At 39.3% G+C, this 26,953-nt stretch overlaps 1 protein-coding gene across 1 annotated transcript in view; it reads right to left on the bottom strand.

Moving 5' to 3' along the window:
• The window catches only part of LOC101640182 (transmembrane protease serine 11E), a 32,127-nt gene extending 5,922 nt beyond the window's left edge, over nt 1–26,205 (bottom strand). Inside the window, exons 1-8 of the mRNA XM_013005574.1 lie at nt 26,144–26,205; nt 22,958–23,082; nt 18,130–18,251; nt 15,460–15,527; nt 10,397–10,560; nt 2,722–2,760; nt 1,697–1,874; nt 325–584 (exon numbers count right to left, since the gene is read on the bottom strand). Coding sequence (XP_012861028.1) covers nt 325–584; nt 1,697–1,874; nt 2,722–2,760; nt 10,397–10,560; nt 15,460–15,527; nt 18,130–18,251; nt 22,958–23,082; nt 26,144–26,205 — 1,018 coding nt within the window. The remainder of the gene's footprint in view (nt 1–324; nt 585–1,696; nt 1,875–2,721; nt 2,761–10,396; nt 10,561–15,459; nt 15,528–18,129; nt 18,252–22,957; nt 23,083–26,143) is intronic.
• Nucleotides 26,206–26,953: the final 748 nt, after the last annotated feature.

The following is a 26,953-nucleotide window of genomic DNA, read 5'->3' as shown; positions in this document are numbered from 1 at the left end:
TTAGGTGGAGAGAAAATGTTTTTAGAATGATGAGGGCAATGAATGTACAAATGTGCTTTACACAACTGATGTATGTATGCATTGTGATGAGTTGTATGAGCCCCTAATAAAATTATTATTTTTTAAAGCCAAGCGAGATTTTTAAAAAAAATGATTTATGGCCTAGGAAAATATCAGGCAGTTCTCTTCTGCCTTACAGGGTTGTTATGAAGAGGAACAATTAGACAACCAATCAGTGTATTTTGGCATAACATTCCATGGTTTCAAATGCATTATAGTACCAAATTATTTTCCTTTGATTTGAGTTTCGGTTCAGAGGCTCACCATCATTGTGCAGTGCTCCAAAGCCTGTCACATACATTTGTTCCCCGGGGTGGAACTCGTGAGAAGCATCAGGAAGGCAAATTCTATGGACGGCATTTGTGTAAGGCACGGGCCGAGCAAGTTCTGCGACTGCGATGTCGTAGTCATGAGCCGGGGAGTTGTACTGCTCGTGGACAATTATCCTCCGGAAGCCATACTTCCGTTTAGAAGGCGTCAGTGTCACTCCAAAGGAAGCCGTCCACCTGCTGGGATCCTTATACCTGGGGATCAAGAAGGAAGAATAAATCCTGCTTTACCATGCCTCCAATATAAAGATTTTATATTCACTAAGTTGGTGTGCGAGTGTCAGAAGGACATCTTCTTTTAAAAATTAAAGCTTCTCTGTGTATTAAAACAAAACACTTTGCAATCTGGTGACCAGACTCAAGAGTCAAATCACAGATGGAAATACCACCCACTCCCAAATCATAAGGTATTATGATGACTGAACATCAGTGACTCCACAGGGACATCTGGAAAGCATATTCTATGCAGATTGAAGGGAATAAATATATTTTATGTGCCCCATGACTCCTACCCACAAACATACTTGTATACATTCCTCTGAAAACCACAGAGGCCTTTGAGTAATTTAGCAAAGTGTTACTATAAAATGTACGCTGTCTACTGTGTGTGTATGTGTGTGTACGTGCGTGTGAAGAATGAGAACATATGCTGTATCATGTAGACATTTTAGCACGAGTTTGAAATGTCACCTGTTCCTTTGCATATAACAGGCCAACCTTTCCATTTGTATAATTTGATGTGTGAACATTTCTTCATACAGATCTTATCTTTCTTTCCATGTCAAAGTATCCCAGTAGGGTCCCGCCCACAATCTACCCAGTGTTCGTTCCGGGCAGCAGGGAAGAGGTACAATTCATCCCTTGACAGAAAATTTAAATCCTTTAAAGATAACTTTAATATTTCTATTTCTTCTCACAACTTATTGAAGATTTATGGCCTGATAATTTACACACTGTCCTTTTACGCCATCTCCATTTCCAAATGATACAACTCCAAGGTTTATGAGTTGACCCCTCTCTCTGTGATATGTGCATTTTATTAAGTTTACACTGAACTTTCACACCTTGAAGTATTTCTCCCTGCAAAGTTTCCCACCCAGTTTGTTCACTGTGGTTCTCTATTTATAAGATTCAGTGCTTATCAAGGGCTCAAATAGAAAGGAAATGTTTAGAAAATGATAATAGTAACATATGTACAAGTATGCTTGATACCATTGATGTATGGTGTAAGCATAATACGATAAGAGCTATAAGAGTCCCCAATAAAATGATCTTTAAAAAGAAAAGAAAAGAGATTCAGTACTTACGTCTTAAAGCAGTGAGCCGCGCTCACAAGCCACGTGCTGTTAATTAACGTGGCCCCACAGCGGTGGACTCCATCCCACCGCAGGCTAGCTTGCCATGGCCATTCCCCTTCTTCTACCTCTGTGCCACCAACAATCCTGAGACCCTGCCCGGTAGATTTGCTCCTTCGAGTTCCACAGCCTACCAAGGAAAATGATGTTAAGCCCCATGTTACTTATAATTTGTATTCCAATAACATCAAGCACTTACTCTTGGCATTACCATTTCTTAAACTGTAATGCTTCATTTAACTCTTAATGTTTTTTAAACATTCAAATCAATTGTTATCTCCTCCAGAATGCATTATCTAGCTGCTTTCCTGTCCCTACACTGGATTAGTTGTGGACGTCACAATGTTGCCACAAATTTTTTAAAATTGCACACACGTATATATAAAGGAATTCATTTTTCATTTGAGGTTTAAATCAATTATGAATTAATTAACATTCCAAACTAGTGAGTAGCATGTTTCTTCATATTTAAGATAAATGTATAAATATTTTGTTTCCATAAATATTAAGCATAGTAGGTATAGAGCTACATTTTTTAAATGTAGATAAAGATATTCAGGTCTTTACTAGCTTCAGTAACATATACCACCAACTCCATAAAATTGCCTGTCATTTCAGTAACATAGGATTAGCAATGTAATGTCAGTTCAGACATTATTTTTATATAGTCTATGAAAACTCTTGTGAGAATATGGTCTGAATGTCTCCAATCAGAACACTGAGAAGTGAATGAACTTTTTGCCTCCTCTCTGTTTTTACATAAATCCTTTCCACCACACATCTTTCTCAGGCTCTCATCCAATCACTCTGAAGTTCTATTTTTTCTTTAGTAATAATAAAGTATGTATCACAGATAAAACAAAGAACGTGAGTTGTGCACAAAGCAATCAAAGTTTATCTATTCTATCCCTCTGATACCAAATAGAAGTAAGCCTAGGGTGCTAACCTTCACATTTTAATAAAAATCTTGAACTTACAACTGTTCAGATAGTTATCTGTTTCTGTCTTGTTGAGTTCTGAAATACATAAAAATGATTAATAGAATTAGTTTAGCATATCATAATTATATGAAGCCTCTCAATGCTTCAAATATGAAACCACTGCATAGTTGCAGTTATGTAGGATATAAGGAACACAGCCCAGGTTTTCATAAGCATAGTACGTTTCCTGCCTTTGGAAAAAGGGAGATTTGAACAGTGCTTCTTAAACATTTGTGTGAACATGAGCCTCACAGGAGTATCTTTGTAGTATAGATTTCTGTTCCTTTGTCCCAGTAATTCTAATTAAGTAGGTCAACACTGAAGCCCAGAAATCTGAATTTTATACTAAGAGGTAAGAGGCAGTTGAGTACATCCTCCCTTAGGGGAAAGACCTGTCTACACCATAACACTGATTCCCCAGATGTAATAATATTGCCACTGACCCTTCTTTCAGATTATTTTAATAAACTCATAGTCACATTATCATTTTTAAACATAACCGTGTGGCTTCTCTATAACAATCCTTGCTCCTATTAAAAAATAATGTTATCCACTTCTAAATCTTTCTGCTGCTAAGGTTTTAGGAATACAGTTTACCCTAAATTGTTGTTCAACTTCAGCCAATAGACTCTTAACTTGTTAAATTATTCCTCTTCAAACCTTAAACAAAATAATGGATACATAAAACTCTATGCTCTTCTACTTTCTGACTTTCTTGGAATGTAGCAGGATGAACGTGGCTAGTCTGAATAAAACGTTCAATAAGTATAACATATACAGTAGATTGTAAGACCTTATTGTTAGGTGCTATTGAGATGGTTCCAACCCATAAGAACCCCGTGCACAACAGAATGAAACACTGCCCGGTCCTGTGCCATTCTCACAATTGTTCCCTGTGCTTGAGCCCACTGCTACAGCCAGAACATCAACCCATCTTCCTGAGAGCCTTCCTCTTTTTCACTGCCCCTCCACTTTACCGAACATGATGTTCGGTAGGGAGGGAGACCACCTCCAAGGACTGGTCTCCCCTGACAACATGTCCAAAGTATATAATATGAAGCCTCACTATCCTTCCCTCTAAGGAGTGTTCTGGACATACTTCCTCCAAGACAAATCCATTTGTCCTTTTAGCAGTCCATGGTACTTTTAACATTCTTCTCCAGCACCGCAATCCACTCAACTGCATTGATTCTTCTTTGATCTTCCTTATTTAGTGTCCAACATTCAAATCCATATGAGGCAATGGAAAATACTTAGTCCTCAAAGTAACATTCTTGCTTTCAATGCTCCAAAGAGGTCTTGTGCAGTAGATTTACCTAATGCAAAGCGTCTTTTCATATTTTGACTGCTACTTCTATGAACATTGATTGTGGATCCAATCAAAAGTCTTCGTAACAATCAAGAAGAATGAAAAGCATAGCATTTAAGTGTTTTCACATTAACTATTACTGAAATGATAGTATATTGGATTATTGTTGTTCTTTTTGTTGCTGGGTGTTGTGGGATCAATTCCGAGGCATGCTGTATTGATGCTGTTGCTGCTGTTGTTGTTGGGTGCTGCCAAGTCACTCTGATACTTAGCAGATCTATGTTCAGCCACACAAAGTACTGATGGGTCTTCCACCATCACAGCCATTCCAGTATTTGAGTTCACCACAGTGTCAAATCCTCTATGTTTCAGCAAGCACGGTTGCATCATCTGAACATCAAAGGTTATGAGTAAGTCCTTCTCCAATCCCAGTTCAATGTCCCTCTTCTTAGAGGCCAGCTTCTCACAGTGTTTGCTCAGCAAACAGTCTGAATCAGCAGAGTGAAAGAGTCCAATTCTGCTGGGCACTTTTCTTGATTTTAAATCCTACATTATTCCCTTTTCTTTTCAAACAAATGCCTCTTGGTCTAGGTATAAGTTCCACATGAACATCATGAAGTGCTCTGGAATGCCCTTGTTTCACAATGTTACTTATAGTTTATTATTATCCACACAAACGCTGTTGCATAGTCAATAAAAAGGAGATGGACCATATATTTCTTTTTGTCTGACAGTCTTAAGTTATTAGTTTTTGAATGAGGAGCTGATACCAAGAGCTCAAGGAGAAAGCAATGTTTTGAGATGATGATGATGACAACAAATGTACAAATATGCTTGACACAATGGATGGATGTATGGATTGTGATAAGAGTTGCATGAGCCCCCAATAAAATGATTTTTTAAGTTATTAGTTTTTGAAATCAGTACTTTTGTAGTGGAAAACCACTTGACCAAAAATTTGTCACAGAATTTGGATACCCATTAAAACAAATTTTAATAAAAAAAAAAAAAAAACAAATAAAAAACAACCAGATAAATATGTTTGTGACATTCTCCACTTTCAGCAAAGAGCCATCTGACATCAATAATGATATCCCTTGTGACATGTCCTCTTCTGAATTCAGCATCAATCTCTTGCAGTTGATGTACTGATGCAACCATTTTTTAATTATCTTATTTTAGTTACCATATATACTCAAGTATAAGCTGACCCGAATATCAGCCGAGACACCCAATTTTACCACAAAAACTGCATTTGAAAAATGTGCTGAGAAACTTGGCTTATACGCGAGTATATACAGTATCTGGCAAATTTTATTTTATGTGTTATTACTAGTACTATTTGATAATCTCAACATTCTGTTGGGTCCCTTGTTTAAAAAATGAGCACCGATATGCTTTTGAATTGTGGTGCTGAAGAAGAATGTTGAAAGTACCATGGAATGCTAAAATGATTAACCAATCTGTCTTGGAAGAAGTACCACCAGAGTACTCCTGAGAGGCAAGGATGGTGAGACCTCATCTTACAGACCTTGACCATGTTGCCAGGAGACAGCCGTCTGTAGAGAAGGACATCATGCTTAGTCGCGAGGTAGTGAACAACAGGAAAGGCCTCAACAAGACAGATTGACCCAGCAGCTACAACCGTGGGCTTAAGCATGGGAATAATTGTGAGGACGGTGCAGAACCAGGCAATGTTTCATTCTGACGTGCCCAGGGTTGCTGTGGGTTGGAACCAACTCAATGTCACCTGACAACAACAACAACATGAATCTTTTGCAGTCAGTTGTCCTGATAGCTCTCTTCCAAATTTCCTGGAAGAGTGGGTGCTACATCAGCTCGTTGGAACATTTCAATTGGCAGTCCATGTGTTTTCCCATCTCCTTCTCATACTTCCTGCTTGGTCCAAGATTTTGCCCAAAAAATCCTTCAGTATTTCAATTTGAAGATTGCACTTTTCTTCAATTCTTTCTGATTGAGATATGCTGAATGTGTTCTTCCTTTTGGTTTCCTAACTCTAGATCTTTGCACATTTCATTATAATATTTGACTTGGTCTTCTCGAGCGGCCTTTTGAAATGTTCTGTCAGCTCTTTTACTTCATTTTTTGCTTTAACTACTCTATGAGCAAGAGCAAGTCTCAGAGTCTCTTCTGACATGTACTTTACTCTTTTTCTTTGGTCTTTTCTTTCTTTCCCACTTTTCAGTGACCTTCTGATTTATTCATATCTGATATTCTTGATGATATCACACAACTCGCCAAGTATCCAGTCAGTAGTTTTCCACATTCAGCACAGTTAACCATATGATTGTCAAACTCAAAATGGCCAATCACAGCTCATGTCAGCTCACTAATGCCTGGGATCTTGATCTTTATGCATTCTATTCCATTTTTGATGACTTCTAATCTTCCTAGATTTATTATTTGTATATTCCATATTTTAATTATTAATGGATGTTTGTAGCTGTTACGTCTCATTTTGAGCCAGGCATCATCAACAAATACAGGTTCTGAAATGTTTACTCCACCCAGTCCATTAAGATCTACTCTACCATGAGGAAGCAGCTCTTCCCCAGAGGTATTTTGAGTGTCTTTCAACCTGAGGTTGTTATAATATGCTTATGTTTACATATCATTGCCATTGACTCAATTCAGGCTCGTGGCAACCTTACATATCTGAGTAGAACTACGTCTGTGGGTTTCTGAGGTTGTCATTCTTTAATGGGGCAGGAAATCTCATCTTTCTCCCTCTGAGTAACTTGCCATTAGAAATCCAACTCTTAACTCACTATGCCACCAGGCGTCCTTTTACATAATATGATGTTGTCAGGTGCCATGGAATGACACTGTATACAACATAACAAAACACTCCCTGGTCCAGCACCATCCTCACAATGGTTATGTTTGACCCCTTTGCTGTAGCCACTGTGTCAACCCATCTTGTCAAGGGTCTGCCTCTTTTTTGCTGCCACTCTACTTTACCAAGCGTGCTGTCCTTTCCTAGGGACTGACCTCCTGATAACTTGACCAAAGTATATGAAATGAAGTCTCATCATCCTTGTTTCTAAGAAGCATCCTGCTGTACATCTTCCAATGCAGATTTGTTTGTTCTTTTAGCTATCCATGGTACTCTCAATATTTTTGCCAGCACTATAATTCAAATATATCAATTATTCCCTAGTTTTCCTTATTTAATGTCCAATTTTCATATGTTGAAACACCATAGTTTGGATCTGGCACACCTTAGTACTATGTCCTTGCTTTTCAACATTTCAGAAAGGTCTGCATGCCAGATTCACCCAATGTAATGTGTTGCTTGATTCCTTGACTCCTGCTACTTTCAGCATTCATCGTGGACCCACGCAACCTGAATTACTTGACAGCATCAGTCTTGGCTCTGTTTATCATGATGTTAGCTATTTTTCAATTATGAGGATACTGGTTTCCTTTACTTTGAGTTGTAATTCATATTCATGGCTGCAATGCTTGATCTTCATCAGCAACCATTTCAGGTCCTCCTCAATTTCAGCAAGGAAGGTGTGTCATCTGCATAGGGCAGGTTTTAATCAGACTCCCTCCCATCCTGCTTCCCCATTCTTTATATAATCCATGTTCTCTGATGATTTGCTCAGCATATAGATTGAACAAGTATGGTGAGAGTATACAATTCTGATGCATGCCTTTCCTGATTTTAAACCATGTAATATTCCCTGGTTCTTTTTACAGGTTCTACATGAGCATAATGAAACTTTCTTAAATTCCCATCCTTCTGAAGGTTATCCATAGTGGATTATGATCCATACAGTCAAATGGTTGTGCATATTCAATAAAACAAAGTAAAAATCTTTCTGGCATTCTCTGTTTTCAGCCAAGATTCATCTAATGTCAGCAATGATATCTCTTGTTCAATGTCTTCTTGTACATCTGGCCTGAACCTCTGGTAGCTGTCCATGTACTTCTGCAACCATTTTGGGATGATCATAAGCAAAATTTTATTTTTGGGTGATATCAATATTTTTGCTCTATAATTTTCAAATACTGTTGTGCCCCCTTTCTTTGGAATGGGAACAAATATAGATTTCTTCCAGTCAGTTGACCATGTAACTGTCTTCAAATTTCCTGGTATAAACAAATGAGCGCTTCCAGTGCTTTGTCATCTTGTTGAAATTTTTCAATTGGTATTCCATCACTTCTTGGGAGCATTGTTTTTTAGCTAAAGTCTTCAGTGCAGCCTGCAGTTTTTCCTTCAGTGCAATTAGTTCTTAATCATATGGTACCTCTCGAAATGATTGAATGCTGACTACTTCTTTTTGGTACAGTGACTATGTGTTCTTTCCATCTTCTCTTGATGCTTGGTTCAATATTTTGAACCTGTAAGGTTCAATATTTTTGCCCATAGAATCTTTCAATATTGTAACTCGGGGTTGGATTTTTCCTCAGTTTCTTCAGTTTAAGCATATCTTAAACTGCTGGGCATGCCTCTTTGGTTGTCTGACTACTGTTTTTTGCACATTTCATTATAATATTTCACTTGGTGTTCTTGAGCTGCCCTTTGAAATGTTCTGTTCAGCACTTTGACTTCATCATTTCTTCCATTTGCTTTAGCTACTCTATGATCAAAAAATATATGAGTCTTTTCTGACATCCATACTGATCTCTTCTCAGGTCTTCTATCATTAATGTTCAATGGGTCAAATCTACTCTCCAGATGTTCTCAAAATTCAAATGAGATATACTCAAAGTCACAGTTTACCTTTTGTGAACTTATTTAAAATTTCTTCATTTTCAACCAGAACTTACATATGAGCAATTGATGGTCTGCTCCACAGTCAGTCCCTGGCCTCATTTTAGTTGCTGTCATTGAGCTTCTCCATAGTCTCTTCTAATAGATGTAGTCAGCTTCATTCCCATCTGAAGTAGGCCACTTATATGGTCACTGTTTGTGTTGATGAAAAATGGTATTTTCAACGAAGAAGTTATTAATGTTGCAAAGTTCTATCATGCAATCTCTAGATTTGTTTCTATCACCAAAGTCATGTTTCCAACTACTATTCCTTCCTCTTTGTTAACAACTTTTGCTGTCCATTTGCCAATAATAACAATGCATCTTGGCTACATGTTTGATGTGTTCTTCAGAATGAAGAATTTTATATTCTTCAATTTCTTCATCACTAGCTTTAGTGGCTCTTGAATAAATTTGAATAATAGTTGTATTGACTGGATTTCCTTGTAGGTAGATACATATTATCCTCTCACAGAGAGTATTGTATTTCAAGATAGATTTTGAAATGTCATTTTTGATAATAAATGTTATATCATTCCTCTTGAGTTTGTCATTACCAGCAGAGAAAATCATTTGATTGTCAGATTCAAACTATCCAATACCAATTCACCATTGGACATTGAATAAGAAAGACTGAAGAAGAATACATACATTTGAATTATGGTGCTGGTGGAGAATAGTGACATTATCATAGACTGCCAAAAAAAACAAACAAACAATTCTGCTTGGAAGAAAAACAGACAGAATTCTCCATGGAATCAAGGATGGAGGGTACTTCATCTTACATATTTTGGCCATGGTATCAGGTGAGACCAGAACTTGGAGAAGGACATTGTGCCTGGTGAAGTAGAAGGGCATCGAATTAGAGGAAGACCCTCTTCAAAATGACTTGGCACTGTGACTGTAATCATGGATTCAAACAAAAGAACAATTGTGAGGCTGTTGTAGAACCAGGCAGTGTTATATTCTGCTGTACATAAGGTTGCTATTAGTTGGACCAACTCAACTTCACCTAACAATACTGCCCAGAATATTGATCTTCATGCAGACCATTTCATTTTTTATGACTTCCAATATTGATATATTTATATTTTGTACATTCTTAATATTAATTACTAATAGATGTTTGTAGTGTTTTCTTCTCATTTTACATAATACAGCTACTAGAAAATTTAAGGCACCCATACAGCTGACTTGTGTATTATTAGCCAGCACTGCTATATGGAATAACCATCCCCTAACCAGAACCTTGTTTCCACGGAAGAACACATATGTTTCATTCATACTTACTAAAAATCAGACTCTATCATTTTTTATGACAGAGCTAAAACATGAGACCCAATATATAAAAAGAACTTTTAGCCACAAGTTAATGACAGGTTTTCATGAAAAACAAGCTTATGATAGTTTTAAAAGTTAAAATTTTAAAAAATTTTTTGATTCAGTAATTAGTTTCCAAAGCATTTTCTATTAATAACAAGTTCCCAGAATTAAAGTATATTTTAAAATGTCCAAAATTAAAGCCAATTTTGAACTATGACATGTAAAGAAAGTAAATTGAATATGAGAAATATACTTACTTGTAATTTCTACTGATTCGGGATCTAACTTAGGGGGCCCTGTAGCATATTGCAACTTCTCCTGTAGAACACGTTGGATACTTTTATTTATATTTCGAAGATCCTCAGTAGAGCGAAATTTAAATATTAGCAGCATATGAGCTAACACTCCATGATACCCTTGACTGTAGAGCAATAAAAAAGGAGGAAAATGTGACTTTCAAAATATCTCAGAAATCAAGGGAAATAGAGGAAAGAGCTGGGAGGCAAAGGGAATTTATAGAGGTCTAGATAAAGGCATGTACATATGCAAATATATTTATATGAGGATGGGGAAATAGCTCTATGTGCCTATATTTATAGGTTTAGTATTAAGGTAGCAGAAGGACATTGGGCCTCCACTCAAGTACTCCCTCAATGCAAGAATACTTTCTTCTATTAAATTGGCATTCTAGGATGCTCACCTTCCCGACACAACCGCTGAAGACAAAGCGTGTGAATAAGCAAATGTGGTGAAGAAAGCTGATGGTGCCCGGCTATCAAAAGATATAGTGTCTGGGGTCTTAAAAGCTTGAAGGTAAACAAGCAGCCATCTAGCTCAGAAACAACAAAGCCCACATGGAACAACATATCAGCTTGTGTGATCACGAGGTGTCGAACGGATCACTGAAGACAAATGGGTGCATAAGCAAATGTGGCAAAGAAAGCTGATGGTGCCCGGCTATCAAAAAGTATAGCATCTGGGGTCTTAAAGGCTTGAAGGTAATCAAGCGGCCATCAATCTCAGAAGCAACAAAGCCCACATGGAAGAAGCACACCAGCCTGTGTGATCATGAGGTTTTGATGGGATCAGGTATCAGGCAACAAAGAACAAAAAATGATATCATTGTGAATGAGGGGGCATGCAAAGTGGGGACCCAGAGCCCATCTGTAGGCAACTGGACATCCCCTTACAAAAGGGTTGCGGGGAGGAGATGAGCCAGTCAGTGTGCAGTGTAGCAACGATGGAATATACAACTTGCTTCCTCCCCCCTCACTATCATGATCCCAATTCTACCTTAAAAGTCCAGCTTGACCAGAGGATGTACACTGGTACAGATAGAAACTGGAAACACCAGGAATCTAGGACAGATGAACCCCTCAGGACCAGTGGTGAGAGTGGCAATACCAGGAGGGTGGAGGGAAGGTGGGGCAGAAAGGGGGAAACCAATTACAAGGACCTCCATATAACCCCCTCCATGGGGGATGGACAACAGAAAGTGTGTGAAGGGAAACATCAGACTGTGTAAGATATGACAAAATAATGATAATTTATAAATTATCAATTGTTTGGGAGGGAGGGGGTGGGGAGGGAGGGGAAGAATGAGGAACTGATACCAAGGGCTCAAGTAGAAAGAAAATGTTTAAGAATGATGATGACAACAAATGTACAAATGTGCTTGATACAATAGATGGATGTATGGATTGTGATAAGAGTAGTAATAAGATAACAGCCCCCAATAGAATGATTTATAATAATAATAATAATTTTTTTAAGAAGAAAGAAACCAAGTGTCACTTTCTCCCGTGGAATAACTGGGTTTCATTCACAGCCAAGTGCTTAACCCCAGTACCATGAGAGTTCATTGATAAAATTTCTAGTACTTAGCTATTTATAAAGTGTGAGGGACCCTGAGGGGTCAGCCCCAATCCCAACTATGTGGATGCCTTCTCCCCTCCCAGAAGAATGGACTTCAGAGGACAACACTGAAGTTACAGCTCAGGGAGAGGGGCACCTCTGATCAGAGCACACGGGAGCAAATGAAGAGGGAAGGAGAGAGTGGAACACAACCTGGCCCACCAAGCCCTGAGGATGATATTCCTGTTCAGAGCAGCCAATGCACAGAGAGGACCATATGGTCAGCCCCACTATGAGACCTGATGTCCCTCACTGAACCATAGCACTATAGGGGACAACATAGGAGACACCGTGTGGGAATTGTGCCCAATCTGATCCCATCACACTGGGGCGAAACACTAAGGACATGCAACAGAGCTGCAAGGGAAGCGAAGCAATGAAGTCCCCAGGAAATACCAAAAATAGACTTTGGGGCCAGAGCGTGGCACCCCATCAGACTCAACTGGAAAGCACTCCTAAAGGTCAACAAACTGACCTCGGACTATTTATAGGCTTTTCCTTTTTTTTAAATTGTTGTTGTTTTGTTTTGTCTTCCTTTGTTGTTTTGTCTGGCTTTGTCTTGTTTTTGTGCTTCCTGTTGTCTCTGCATGTCTACCTAGACAACAATTCAGAGGAGAAAACAACCAGGACCAATGGTTCTGGGGGGACATGGGTGAGGGAGAGGCTGGAGAAAGGAAGGGGGTGTCAAAGTGTGAGGGACCCAGGAAAGGTAAGAATGTATGATGTCTTCCAAATTTCTCATTAAGGTGACTAAGTACTTCCTCAGTTAGGGAAGTTTCTATGGCATTTTCATGTGGCAATGTTCATTGTCAGGCAAAAAGTTCTAGAAATAATTAAAATAATTGAGAATGGCATTAGGGATTTGGATTTTTTTAGGGTGGTTGAAGACACCTGAAGAAAGTGAGAATGTAATGATCAGAAAAGTAGATACAGATTTATTTTAAAAGGCAGTACAGAATTTTCAGGAGAAAGTAGTCAACACAGCATGCCACAGATGTCATCAGTCTTGAATTTTTATTATTGAAATCATAATGAAAACCATTCTCATTATCCTATGTTTGAAAATTATAAATAATGGATGCTAACAGGGTACATTATTTAAAGCTCTAGCATAGTATTTGCTCATAGATCCTATGGACAAAATCCAGAATGATGCAGGAAGCATCAGAAGAAGATGGAAAGGATGCCCAGATTTACTGTGCCAAAAAGAATTAGTCAGCATTCCACCATTTCAGGAGGTAGCATTTTAGCAAGAAAGAATGGTACTGAAGTAAGAAATACATGTGGCAGTGAAAGCTTTCATGCAGGAAGACTAGAACAAGGCTCCAGGAATTGGTGAAATACCAATTAAAATGTTTTAACAAGCTAATGAAGCACTGAAAGCACTCACCAGGAAATTTGGGAGACAGCTACTTGGCCAACTGACTAGAAGAGATCCATATACTTACCTATTCCAAAAACAGCTGACCCCAAAGAATACTTGAACTATAGAACAATGTAATTAATATCACATGAAAGTCAAATTGTTGCTGATGATCACACAACATTGGTTGTGCCAGTACATTGACAGGAAGCTGCTAGAGGTTCAGGTCTGACTGAGAAGAGGTCACAAAACTAGGGATCTAATTGCTAAAGTCAGATGGATCTTGGTTGAAAGCAGAGACTAGCTGAAAGATGTTTACCTGTGTTTTATTGACTAAGCCAAGGCATTAAACTATGTGGATCAGAACAAACTAAGGATCACCTGGAGAAGAATGGGAATTTCATAACGCTTTCTTGTGCTCATTTGGAACCTGTCCAGGTAGAGCAAGAGGCAGTTGTCCAATCAGAACAAGGAATGCTGCATGGTTCAAAACCAGACTAGGTGTAGAAAGGTTGGATCTTCTCCCCATACTTATTCCATCCATATTTTGAGCAGATATGCAAAACGCTGAATTACATGAAAAGGAATACAGAACCAGGATTGGAAGCAGGCTTATGAACAACCTGCGGATGACACAAGCTTCTTGAGGAAGTGAGAAGGACTTGAACAAGGATGCTGCCTTCCACCTGGATTCTAACTCAAGGTTAAAAAAAGAAACATAAATCCTCCCAACTGGGCCTCTAGGTAACATCGTGATCAACAGAAAAAAATTAAAGTTGTCAAAGATCAGTGCTCATGGAGGTAGCAGTCAAGAGATGAAATGATGCTCTGTATCAGGTAAATCTGCAGCACAAGGCTTCTGTCAATGCTGAAAAGCAAGAATGTTGCTTTGAGGACTGAGTTGTTGCTGACTCAAATCACAGTATTTTCAATGTCCTCATTTGCATGTGAAAGTTGGACATTAAATAAGGAAGACCAAAGAAGAATCAAGGCATTGGAATTACGGTGCTGGTGAAGAATATTGAAAGTACCATGGACTGTCAAAAGAACAAAAGATTTGTCTTGACAGAAATACAACCAGAATGCACCTTACAAGCAAGGATGGCAGACTTCATCTCAAGAAATTTGGACAAATTGTCAGGAGACACCAGTTCCTAGAGGAAGACATCATGCTTGGTAAAGTAGAGGGGCATGGAAAAAGAGGAGATGCACTGACACAGTGGCTCCGACAATGTTGTTCACACATAGAAACTACTGTGAGGACAGGGCCGGACCAGGTAGTGTTTCAGACTGTTGTTCGCCAGGTAGCTGTGAGTCGGAACTGATTCAATCGCACCTAAAAACAACCTAGTATTTTGCTTAAAATGTAAGGCTCGGAACTTGTATTCTTATTGATGGTTGATTAGACCTAATATGTTTTCAGCTATATATTTGAAGTAGAAAGGAAGGTAATAGAAGCAAGTTGAAAAATCAATGAAGACAAGAAGCAAAAAACTAAAAATAAACCATTTACAGCATTATATTACATAGGGCAGTACATATATGTTATGAAACCAAAGAATGTAGGCCAAGTGTCTATTTCTGCTACTGTTCTATCTCCCAAAGAACCATATTAGAGCCTAGCCACCAACTACACTCCTGCCCCCAGTTATCAGTTCACAATGGCTGACTTTTGGATATAGACATTGAGTAAAGCAAGGTGCAAATTACTAAAGTGCTCAGCTACCAACCAAAGGGTTCCAGATTTGAGTTCGTCCGAAAGCACTTGGCCATTTACTTTTAAAAAGTCAGTCATCTGAAGCCCTGTGGAACAGCTTTGCTCTGGCACACATGGTCTCTCTGTGAGTTGGGATCAACTCAGGAACAACTATTTGGGCTTTGAATTTTAAGGTCTATTATAACCAATAAGCTACAGAAAGTAGGTGGTAAGTATTTATCTAATTAAAGTATATAATACAACCTTCAGAAGATGTTTATTTATAGCAAAGTTAGCTGTTTCAAGGTTTTAATTTATTCCATAGCCAGCATTTTAAATCAACATACCTGTATTTGATAACTTGAGACTTGACAAATTCTTCCTTTAGTTGAGACTTAAGAAATGCATTTTTCACCTGTTCAAAAATATTCAAAATCTATCAATAAGAACAATTTTCTGAAATTCTGAAAGTTAATTCAAAACTGTAAGACATTTCACAATGTCCTGAACTTGAGGGCTCTTTTGGGTATTCTACAGTGATTTCAGTTAAACTTTGCTTTAATAATTACAGGAGTTGAGGGCTTCGATTGCACATAGGTAAAGAAGATGAAATAATTGTATTAATAGTAGCTGGGCCAAATACAAATGTAGCATATTATAATCTAGAATGTATTATATTTGTATTTTTTAACATGGGTTAAATTAATAATAAATTAAATTAATAAATTAAAAGATAACGGAATTTTTCCATGAGCTTTTTGAAACTAACTTGTATGCAAAAATAAAATTTATGGCAGTGAACTTGGGAGCTCTATGTGTATTGTGTGTTTGTATATATGTGTACATGCATAGATATCTGCACTTTTCAAAGTTCTCTTTATGTCATTTCCCTTTTACACAAGACCTACATTGGTGCCTATTTTCACTAGCTGAAGGAAATACAACGAATGTCTTTGCTGTTATGGTTAAAAAAAGGTAAGAAGGGAAACTAGCATTCAGGGTTTGTTTTGTCGCAATTAAAGAGGCAGTGTGTATCTGGAAGAGTAAGGTGGTGTTGCCAAGCTCCTTCCTGGGAACTGTATTGTACATATGGATTGGGATGGAGTGAAATTGCTACCTCTCTCTGGAATTCCCACAAATTGGGTTGGACTATGAAAATAGGGCGTGTAAAGCACTAATAGAAGGGATTGACCAGTTTTCATTACAACCCTTTAGCTATAAGGATGAACTATTTTTGAAGCAGCAGCAGCAGAGAGAGAAATCCCAGGGCAATCCAGAGAGCCACATTGTCTGAAGTGGCAGAGACGAAGACCAGAGGCACCAGAGACGAGCACAGAGACTATGAGACAAAGCAAGAGAAGCAGTGCCAAGACTGTGGGACTGAGAGACAGAGTGACGGGTGGACTTCCTGGTAAGCCAAGGACTACCTGGCTGAGGATCAGATAGAGACTTGGTTGCTGAATGAGGAGTGGTGTTGCCATACTACAGACCAATGACTGTATCCTTACCACTTACTGATCCTGATTTGTGATAACCTAACTTCCCTAATAAACCCCCATAATTGTGAGTGTTGTCTGTGAGTTCTATGTGGCCATTGCAACAAATTATTGAACCCAGAAGAGAAGCGGAATGCCATGAGAGGAGCAATTGGCATCAGAGTATGTAAAGAAGGATAGAGTGTGCAGGCATAGCTGACAGCAATTGCCTCTTAGCAACAGGGAAAAGCCAGAAAAAAAAATTAGGGAAGGCAGAGGAGGTCCAATATGCCCCCTGCCCCATGCCATTTATTGCAGCGGTGTATTACTTCTACTTTATAAGGATTATGTATTTATCATGATCCTTCCTTCTTTTGCTATTATATATTTATGTTATTTAGGTTTTATATGCTATTTGGTAAGACTTGTTAGGTTATTCTTGAGATGTGAGTAGACTGAAAAATGTTCCCCATATAAATGAATGGCAACTGGTTCTTTGCTTTACACCATTCCAGTTTGTAAAATGTTTCATAGTGATGCACTACTTTCAGATAGTGAGGGAAAGCTATAACATAAATGTTTGAATGTATACACAGAGAAATGCCATGATTCTGCTGAAAACATATCTCTTTAAAGTACTAAAAAGCAAATATGTCACTTTGCACACCTAACATTCACCTGATCCACACCATGGTAATTTAAATTTTCTCATATGAATTCAAAATCTGAGAAGAATTAATGACTTTGAATTATGTTAGTGGCAAAGAATATTAACTATATCATGGACTGCCAGAAAAATGAATAAAACATTGTTTTGAGAGAAGTATAACCAAATAATTTGGTTTCTTAAAAGAAAGAATGGCCATCCTTTATCTCATGTACTCTGAACACATCAGCAGACAAAAGCAATCCCTGAAGGGGGACATCATGCTTGGTGCAGTTTCATGAAAAAAAGAGAAAAACCCTTAATGAAATGGGTTGACACAGTGGCCACAACACAGATCTCATCGTGAGGATGAGACAAAGCCAGGCAGTGGGTTGCTATCAGGCAGAACGTACTCAATGATGCCTAAAGACACCATACAGAACCTTAGTGAAGAGCTTCTTCCAATACCCTTGGTTTGGTGTTTGAAAATATAAACACAACCAAGGTTTTACCTCCTCTCCAGAAAGGTGGACAAATCCTCAGGCTTCTAGTCTGTTTAGCTTGCTCTCTGAACTCATTGCCATTCTATTCTTTTTCCAAAAACTAGTACTGGAAGAAAATTAGGAAATCATCAGATCTACTGCTATCATTTTCATATTTCAAAGAATATCCAGAATGATTAAGTGATGTCCAGAAATGACGTTGCTAACTAGAAAAGGGTGTTGGCACTAGGTGTCCTCATGCTTACTTCAGTGTTCTCTCTCTCAGCTGGGCCTCTTCCCATATTGCCAAGATGTGCCAGGAGCATGTAAATGGGTTTCTTTAATGAGATACTAAAAATTATGATAGCAGAATGATAGCAAATGGCCTAGAAAAAGGAGAAAAAAATCACTTACCATTGATTCAATTTTCTGACTCATTTCTGTGAAATTTTTGGAAGCCTCTTTTCCAAATTCATCATACAATTTGTCACTTGTGAATGACAATGTGCTATAGTAATTATAGGTCTTCCTATTATCTACAAGAAAATAGATAAAAACCAATCATGTGATAACCAGGTGTATCGTACACATCCTCATTCTCCATTTGGTGTTTACTGGGAAGATTGAGATGGGTAGGACTGGCTCTACCCCAGGCCATCACCCTACCAACCTACCCTGCACTTCATGACTACCTCTAAATAACAGAAAACAACACCCGTCATCATAAGAACTGGAGTTCAAAGGTGGTAAGAAATGCATGGTGTTCCTAGGGCATTATACAACACTGTATTGTGGCTGAGAGCTAATCATTTATGTGTTATCCATTATTGAATACCCCACAAAATACACCAGAGCACAAAAACAGGGATAAATTCAAGGGCTTCCCCAGAGTGATTGCACTATTATATCCCTCGAATAATAATAATAAAACTCACTGTCATCAAGCAATTCTGACTTACAGTGACCCCCATACATCAGAGTAGAAGTGCCCCCTGTGAATGCCGAAGACCATCATCTCTACACAGAGTAGAGCACTCCGTCTTTCTCCCGCAGAACTGCCGGTGGTTTCAAACTGCTGACCTTGTACCCTGCAGCCCAACTGAAGTTACACTTACATTCAGGTCCCCAAACTCTGGTGTGGGAAAATTCAGTTTGGCTGACGTGGGAGATGAGAGAAGGGGGCATGCTAAGGAGGCTGTAATTAGAATGTTTGCAGAGCTAGAGCGCCCCCTGGCACAGCCTTTCAGGAACGCTACTGAACTCCCCTGGCTGCATTGTCACGCCCCTCTAATTTTTCCTTGGCTGTTTGCTGGTGTCTTGTCAACCAGTTTGTTTGTACTTGTGGCATCCAGCTTAAGCAGCCCATTACCTTTAGTAAGGAGTTGAACACACCATACATAGCTTTTGTTTTTTCTACCTTCTGCCAATGGTCACAAAGACAATTGTTTATGGTTATTATAAGAAAATGGAACGTGCTCCATCCCATCTCAATCTCTCTTCCATTCTCCATCTTTTCTTCATTTAAGCCCCAGAAGAATAGGACACTAACATTGAACACCTGCATGCCAGGCATATTGAAATATCCTACATAGTTCACATAACCTCTACAATAAGGCAATGTTGTCCACATTTAACAGAAAATGAAATGACAAGTTTGGAAATGTCAATAAATTGCTTTAAATGATGTAGCTAGAAAGGGCAGAGCTAGGGGGTGCAGCCAATGTCTCATGTCCAAAGTAGAGACTCGCTTTGCTTACCACTTCTTGGGGTGAACAAAAAAAAACCCCTCACACATTGATGCTATAAAAAAGTCATTGGTTATAAAAGAAATACACACACACACACACAAACCCTCAGGCCTATTTCAAACAAATATTTAAGCCTTCTAGAAAATGTGGCGGGGGAGATAAAGAGGAAAACTGCTGGTCAAACTCTGGCAAGGCCTTAGGAGAGGTTGTTGAGGCAAGACAACTGAACTGCAGGCTGCAGACCTTCCTGAGCATTACCCATGTCTGTAAGGGACCAGAGAGGCTTTATTCTACCTCTATCCTTCCTCACTTTCCTTTTACTGCTGACCCTACCTTGCCCGCAGCAGAGAGAGAAGTGGAATACTGGAAGGTCCTTAGCCATACACATGATTTCTCACAAAATATTTAGTTTACTGGAATTGTAAAGTAGCTCGCAGCTGTCTTTGTAAGCTATTGTTCTGGGATGTCTACATTTTTTAAACCTGTCTCACTGTTTACTATAACTTTCAGAGCAAGGATTCCTATAGTTTAGGCTAGTTCTGTCTTTTAGGATAACAGTTTCAGAAAACTGTTCAATTAGCAAACGTTTCTTTTCCTTCAAAAACAGCGGTCCTCTGATGCGTGGTACTTCTTGTGTGGCAAAATACAAAGGTGCGCCGCACGGTTTTCTGTTGTTTCTCAGAAGTAGCTCTCCAAACCTTCTTCGGAGGAACCTCGGGGTGGATAAAATCTTCCGCCTTTGTCATCGCAGGGCATGTTAATTATGCTAGTCAGGGACTCACCTACTTCCTTAAACTTGTTTTTCTGTTTTTGTTGTTAGGTTGAACCATGTGTAATTGCCATTTGTTTAAGTCCAGTATGGTCAAAAATCGGTGACTTCCTGTGGTTCATCTTAATGAACAGCTTATTATTTAAATTCAATATTCTACTTTATTCTGTAGACTCAAATGAGGAGCCCTGGTGGCAGGGTGGTTCCACACCAGGCTGCTGAACATAAAACCGGCAGTTGGCAAATCACCAGCCGCTCCGCTCCTCGGAGAAAGGCCCATCTGTCTACTCGGGTGAAGAGTCACAGGTTCTAAAACACACCGGGCCGGTCCTACCCTGTCCGACAGGCTCGCTGTGAATCAGCCTCGACTCACCCCAGTGAATTTAGTTTGGGTTTATACGCTCAAATTGGCCCGCAAATAAACATCTAATCACATCTCCAGTTTTCAGAATTATGCGGCTTGTTAAATTATTTTTAAAATATTGTTGGCGATACTAATCATTACGAAACAAAGATGAACTTGGGCTTGTTAGTAATTTCCTAACAAGTTTGTCAATTTATATCTGCAAAATTTTGTTTATAACAAGTTTACCTCTGGTCATTTAAATCACAGCGAGGGCAGAAATACAGTCCAAATGGATCCCGGAGATGAACTGTGCTCTCCGAGGCTGCATGACTGTCCCTGCTGATTCACTGTGACACCCCCCTCCTGGGGAGTAGAAAGTCCAGTCTTTCTCCCACGGAGCTTCTGGTGGTTTTGAAAGGCTAACCTTGTGGATCTGAGCCAACACTTAACCAGCACACTACCAGGGCTCCCGGACTTCTTGACATAGGATCACAGGATTATTTCCTGTCCTACGTCTAAACTCCTTTATCTCTATCACTTCTATACCTGATGGTTTGGGTTTGCTTTGCTTTAATTATCTTGGCATGCCAGCTCCTAAATGATCCTGTGCCGTATCTACTCTGCTCAGAGTTTACATTCCATAAAACAGAAGACAGGTCACGAATAATCACAGCAAGCACTATTGATTCAGGTGGCCTGTGTGGGAGGTGGAGATCGTGGGTTTTCCAACATCAAAACAAAGGATTCACACACAGGTGTGCTGGAAGTGGACTCGGAGTCTGGGAATGTCTTGCCAGATTTTCATTGTATTCCCGTGAGTCAGGTTTGTGAGTCTTTTGAAACCTCACTTGAGAAGACACGGAAGAAAAGTCATTAGTAAGGTGTATTTTCTCTCACAGAGGTGGTAGGGGCACTAGAATTCCAAGGGAGAAAGATTCCCTCACCCACCCACTGCTCCGCCCCCCTCTCCCTTTGCTTCTGGAAACTTCCAGGGGAAGGTCTTCCCTGCCCTTTATGGACACGATGAGTTGGTATCAAGATGATGGCAGGGAGGTGGCGAGCATTCCTAAGTGGTCTGTGGGCACCAAATAAGGCAAAATATGCCCCCCAAATCCCCCATATTAAGTGTTATTCATTTATTTTTCCATCCAATATTCAATAAACTATTATGGCATATGTCATATATATCTGGATTCTTCTAGGTTCGATGATTAGAAAAGTGAATGTTGCACAAACCTAATCATCCAGGGGTAGGTACAACAATGCTCATAACATAATGGAACTCAGTATAATATAACCTTAAGAATATTTCTGATGTCCTTTTTTATTATTACAGGCACTCTCTAGAGAAATCTCCATTATCAAAATTCAGATACCCAGAATTTAAGGGCATATGGGAAAATTCCTGAAAAAATAAATTTTGCTTTATTTTTCATAAATTACCCCAAAATGATCCACCTCCCTTTGAAAATTAAGGCTGAATTTGTATGTGATTATGGAGGAAGATAATCCGTTTACAGTGTCACCATTTCTCTTGACAGGAAAGCACCTTCTCCAAATCGCTAATTGCATTAGCATCAAGGAATCACTTCTTTGCTCATAGGGTTTTGAACATCAAAGCACCATCTAGTCGCGAGGGAGAAAATCAAACCAACAGGTCAGAGTTGCATCAACTAATGAAAAGCTGAGGCATGGTAGAAGGAAACTTCGCAGGGTTGTTACCTTGGGGAAGAACAATTCTGACGCACCCTGAGGATCTTTCTAATAACATAGCAACTCATGGTTCTCCAAGCACTGAGATCCCTGATTACCGGAGAGTGGGTCCCTTTATAATTAACCTATTCAGCATATTCAGTCCTCTTTAATCATATACAATGCATCCCAAGAATGCATTTCAAGTAACATAAATAGGCACTTATTCAGCAATATTGCTCTGAGCGTTTTCCCAGCTTACGATTACAGAACAGCACCATCTTCTCTCTGCTCTCCAATTGTGTTCAGCATCCATCAGTCAAGTGTTGGAATGATCTTAAATTAAAGCAATAGCCCTAGCACCTCAAACAACACAGACACTGTGTTCCTCCACTAGCTGTCCTGTGTTCCTCCGTGATTAACCCTGTTTAAAAGGAGTGAATATGCAAACAAGGGTGCTGTTCCCAGAAGGAAGCATCACTACATCAAAGCTGGAAAAACAGAAGTCTCCTTGGCCTTTGAGAATTCAATGAGGAAAGTCAGGTGAAGAGTTATTTTTTATCATATCTCATATAACTCTCATAGTAGTAATGAATGAATAAGCAAGCCCGAGGGAAATAAAAACAGGAATGAAAAGTGAGGAACTATGTGGGCGAGGCACATAATGCCAAGGCAGCTCTGACTTACTGTATCTCACATAATGCACAGTGAGTCCGATGCACACTGCTAAGACCAGCAACGATATAAAGGTGATGAGACCAATAACCCAGGGCTCCAAACACGTTCTTTTCCTGCCCCTCACCGCAGCTGGCCTGAGAAAGAAAACAAAGATATGGGTTATATAAACATGCACATCTTTCCCATTACTTGAAGAAAATCATTTCTGAGGAATAACGAACATTCAGTTAAATATTATCAGGAGAGGCCGATCCCTGGAGAAGGACGTCATGCTTGATAAAGTAGCAGGTCATCAAAAAATGAAGAAGCCCCTCAGTGAAATCGATTGACAAAGCGGCTACAACAACGAGCTCAAATATCACAATGGTTGTAGGTTGGTGCAGGACTGGGCAACACTGAATTCTATTGCACATGGGGTTGTGTGAGTCAGAACCAACGCAAGGGCCCCCAACACGACACTGGTCCTAGGTTACCGAAACCAAACCTCGCTCTGCTAGCTGCCCTTAGTCAAGTGATTTAGAATCACTGAGGCTGAGTTTGCTCATCCCTAAAATGAAGATGGTGATAATAGCGTCTAGCTTGAAGGATTGTTGTGAGGATTAAATGAAACACTCTCTATAAAGTGCTTTTAACAATGCTCAGCACATAGAAAGTGCTTTATAAGGGTCAATCCTTATTCATTTAGCTGCGAAGTGCAAGACCCACCACCTGTTTGTCCATTGGTTGTGCTGTGATAACGTGCATGTCGCTATGCTATTGGAAGCTACACCACCAGTATCTCAAGCACAAAGGGGCACGCAGAGTGGACAGGTTTCAATTGAGCTTCTAGACTAAGGCGGGCCTGGAAAACAGGCCTGGTGATATACTTCCAAAATTAGCCAATGAAAACCTTATCAATCACAACAGAACATTGTCCTCCTCGCTGGCTTTGGACACATCACGAGGAGGAGTGACTCACTATGGGAGGACATTTAGTCTGGCGAAGCCAAGGACTAGCACAAATGAAAGGGGCCTTCAGTGTGGTACATTGGCACAACAGCCACAGTGGTGGGTCAAAGCATTCTGGAAATTGTGAAGATGCTACAGCGCCAGGAAGCGTGTCATCCTCTTGTTCATGCAGGCAATCTGTCCCCGTAGGATCTCTGTGAGTCTTAGCTGACTCGGCAGCTAACACAAACATTACAAGGTACTGAGCTATTGTTGCTGTTAGGAGCCAACAAGTTGGTTCCGACACATACATTGCCTGGTCCTGGGCCATCCTCACAGTTATGTTTGGGCCCCTGTTGCAGCCACTGTGTTCATGCATCTTGTTGAGGGTCTTCCTCTTTTTCCCTGACCCTCTGCTTTACCAAAGGACTGATCCCTCCTCATAAGAGATCCAAAATACAAGTCTCCATAACCTCACTGCTGAGGAGCAATCTGGCTACACTTCTCTAAAAGGACTTTGTTCTCCTGGCAGTTCCTGATACATTCAATATTGTTTGGCAACACGATAATCCAAGTGCATCAGCTCATCCATCTCCAGTCTTCCTTACTCATTGCTCAGCTTCCACAGGCTTCGGAGGCCATTGAAAATGCCATGGCTTGGGTCAGATCCTTCTTAGTCCTCAGAATGATGTCTAGTCTCTTGAGCACGTTACATAGGTCTTTACAGAAAGATTTTTTCCCAGTGCAATCCATTGTATGATTTCTTCATTGCTCCTTCTGTGAACATTGATTGGTGAATTCAAATCATATGAACTATTTGACCGCTTCCATCTTTTCTCCATTTATCATTACGGTGTTTGGTGATCCAGTTGGGCAGATTTTTGTTTTCTTGTAATCCATAGTGAAGGCTGTCATCTTGGAGCCTCCTCGGCAAACGCTTCAAGTCCTCAAGTCCTTTCACCTCCACTAAGCAACAGTGCGTCTGCACAGTACTCTTTGTTAACGAGCTTCTTCTGCTCCTGATGCCACATTCCCTGCATGCAGTACATCTCCTCAAAGTATTTTTCCGATTATAAGAAATATAGGGACTACAACAATGTTTAAGACACTCTTTCTAGCACTTAATTGGTGAAAAGTATTGTAGCTGGCATAATACTGGGTTGCAGATAGAGTTCTATCTCTTTCTAAGTCTGTAATTTATTTTCAAACCTGACTTTAAGGATATATATACTTTACGGATTTACTTTCAAACATGAAACTCCCGCTAAAGAAGCTCCAGTAAAGCTTTTATTTATCTCTGAAGTTTAGAAGTGCTACAGGAAATCCTTTTTACAGGAAATTTCCTTAGGTTTTTTCAGTTGCTCTATCTCTAAAATTATATTACTGAAAAATCTTGATCAACTTGGTTGCTGTTTAATTATTAAGTAACTGAGCCCTTGGGATATATATAGCAACTGCTGAGAAAACCAAAAAGCTAAACAAAATGTAATAATAAGTCAGAGTCGACGAAGAAATTTGAATATGATACTGTTATCTTAAATGTATTGGGGTATTTATCACACTGGAAGAGTGCTATTCCATCTGTGCTATTCCCAGATCTGTGCTATTCCCAGAAGATGTGGACCAGTAAAAATGTGCTCTTATCCTGGAGGGAGCTCAGGATATTCAGTCACCTTAAGTAAAATTCTAATCATATGCCTTTCCTTACTATCTCTGCAGCTTGGACAAATTATTTAACCTCTGAACTAAATTTCTTTGCCCATAAATGACAAGACAACTATCCTGTCTAAAGATCACACTTGATTGTGAGACCCAGAATGAGATCATGCATGTGAACACTTTTTGCAAATTTTAAGCATTTTATAGTAAATAATTTTGACTTACCTAAAGCAAGCAAACTCTGGCTCTTATTGATATAGGACCAGGAAGTAATGATATTATCATATTTGTTCTTTCTAAACTATCACCACATCTTGGCTCTGCCTGGACACAAAATAGGGAACACGATCTCTGAAATCAATAATGTCATCATCATCGCGACAAGACGCTGCCTGCAGAAGGCACTGCGAGGTAGTGGAAGGCTCCCAGGACATAACTTGATCTTCCCTCTTGTTTGTCTGATGTTCCCATGGCCCTGTAGCAAGGGAAACAGCATTTTTCTCTCCCCAGACTTGTTCATGTACAGCACTCTCTTGAGAGGACTCCAAACAGCTGCTCCCAGGATGACAATTACTGCAATATAAAAAGACTTCTCCATGAGGAGGCTACCTCTTATGTGCAAATGTGGCTATGAGGTCCAAAAACTGAAGCCTGTTTCTTGCTTCCTGCATGTTTGCTATTCATCTGTTTCAGAAGAAAGGGAATGCACATAAGAGACGTAAGCAAAACTTTGGGGGAAACGCTGGGAGGGGAGGCTGCCTCAACTTATCTCAAAGCATACTTGATACAGAACATGAATGTGTGATTGTAGGAAACATTGCAAAATTGTCAAAGGTATAGAATTGTGAAACATCAGACTGAAGTCCAATTTGGTCTATAATGATTTTTCATCAGTACAGAAAAGTAAAAAGAGTATAGGTGTTAAAAGTAATGAGGAAGACCTACGTGTGTTAACATGAAAAATGTCAATTACATATTCTTGTGAAAAAAAGATGTTGATGAACAATATGCATTCTGTGTTGTTGGTAAACAACAAAGTGTGTGTGTGTGTGTGTGTGTGTGTGTGTGTGTGTGTGTGTGTTTTCACAGCAAATTGTAAAGAAAGCAATTTGTCAAAATACTAACAGGAATAAAAGAGAAATCTCAATGTATATTTTGTTTGTTTTATAGTATACTTTTTTTAGAACAAATAGACCTTTATTTTTTAATTAAATGAAAGAGAAAGAGAGAAGGGAGGAGGTATTTAAGTTAGAAATAAAAGTGGCCATGGAAGATTTCATAGAAATCTCACCACAGTAGTACATAAGGTACCTGCATGTCCTACTCTTCTGGTCCCCACCTCTTATACCTCTGTTAGTGACACTCTTTGGTGGCTTAGAAGGAAGCAAGAGGGATTGCATAGGAAAAGAAAAACCAGTC

The sequence above is a fragment of the Echinops telfairi genome, unplaced genomic scaffold, assembly GCF_000313985.2.
Source record: "Echinops telfairi isolate 266 unplaced genomic scaffold, ASM31398v2 ScPeMD7_7468;HRSCAF=8506_0, whole genome shotgun sequence".
Lineage (NCBI taxonomy): Eukaryota > Metazoa > Chordata > Mammalia > Afrosoricida > Tenrecidae > Echinops > Echinops telfairi.
This window is presented reverse-complemented; position numbering and strand designations above follow the sequence as displayed.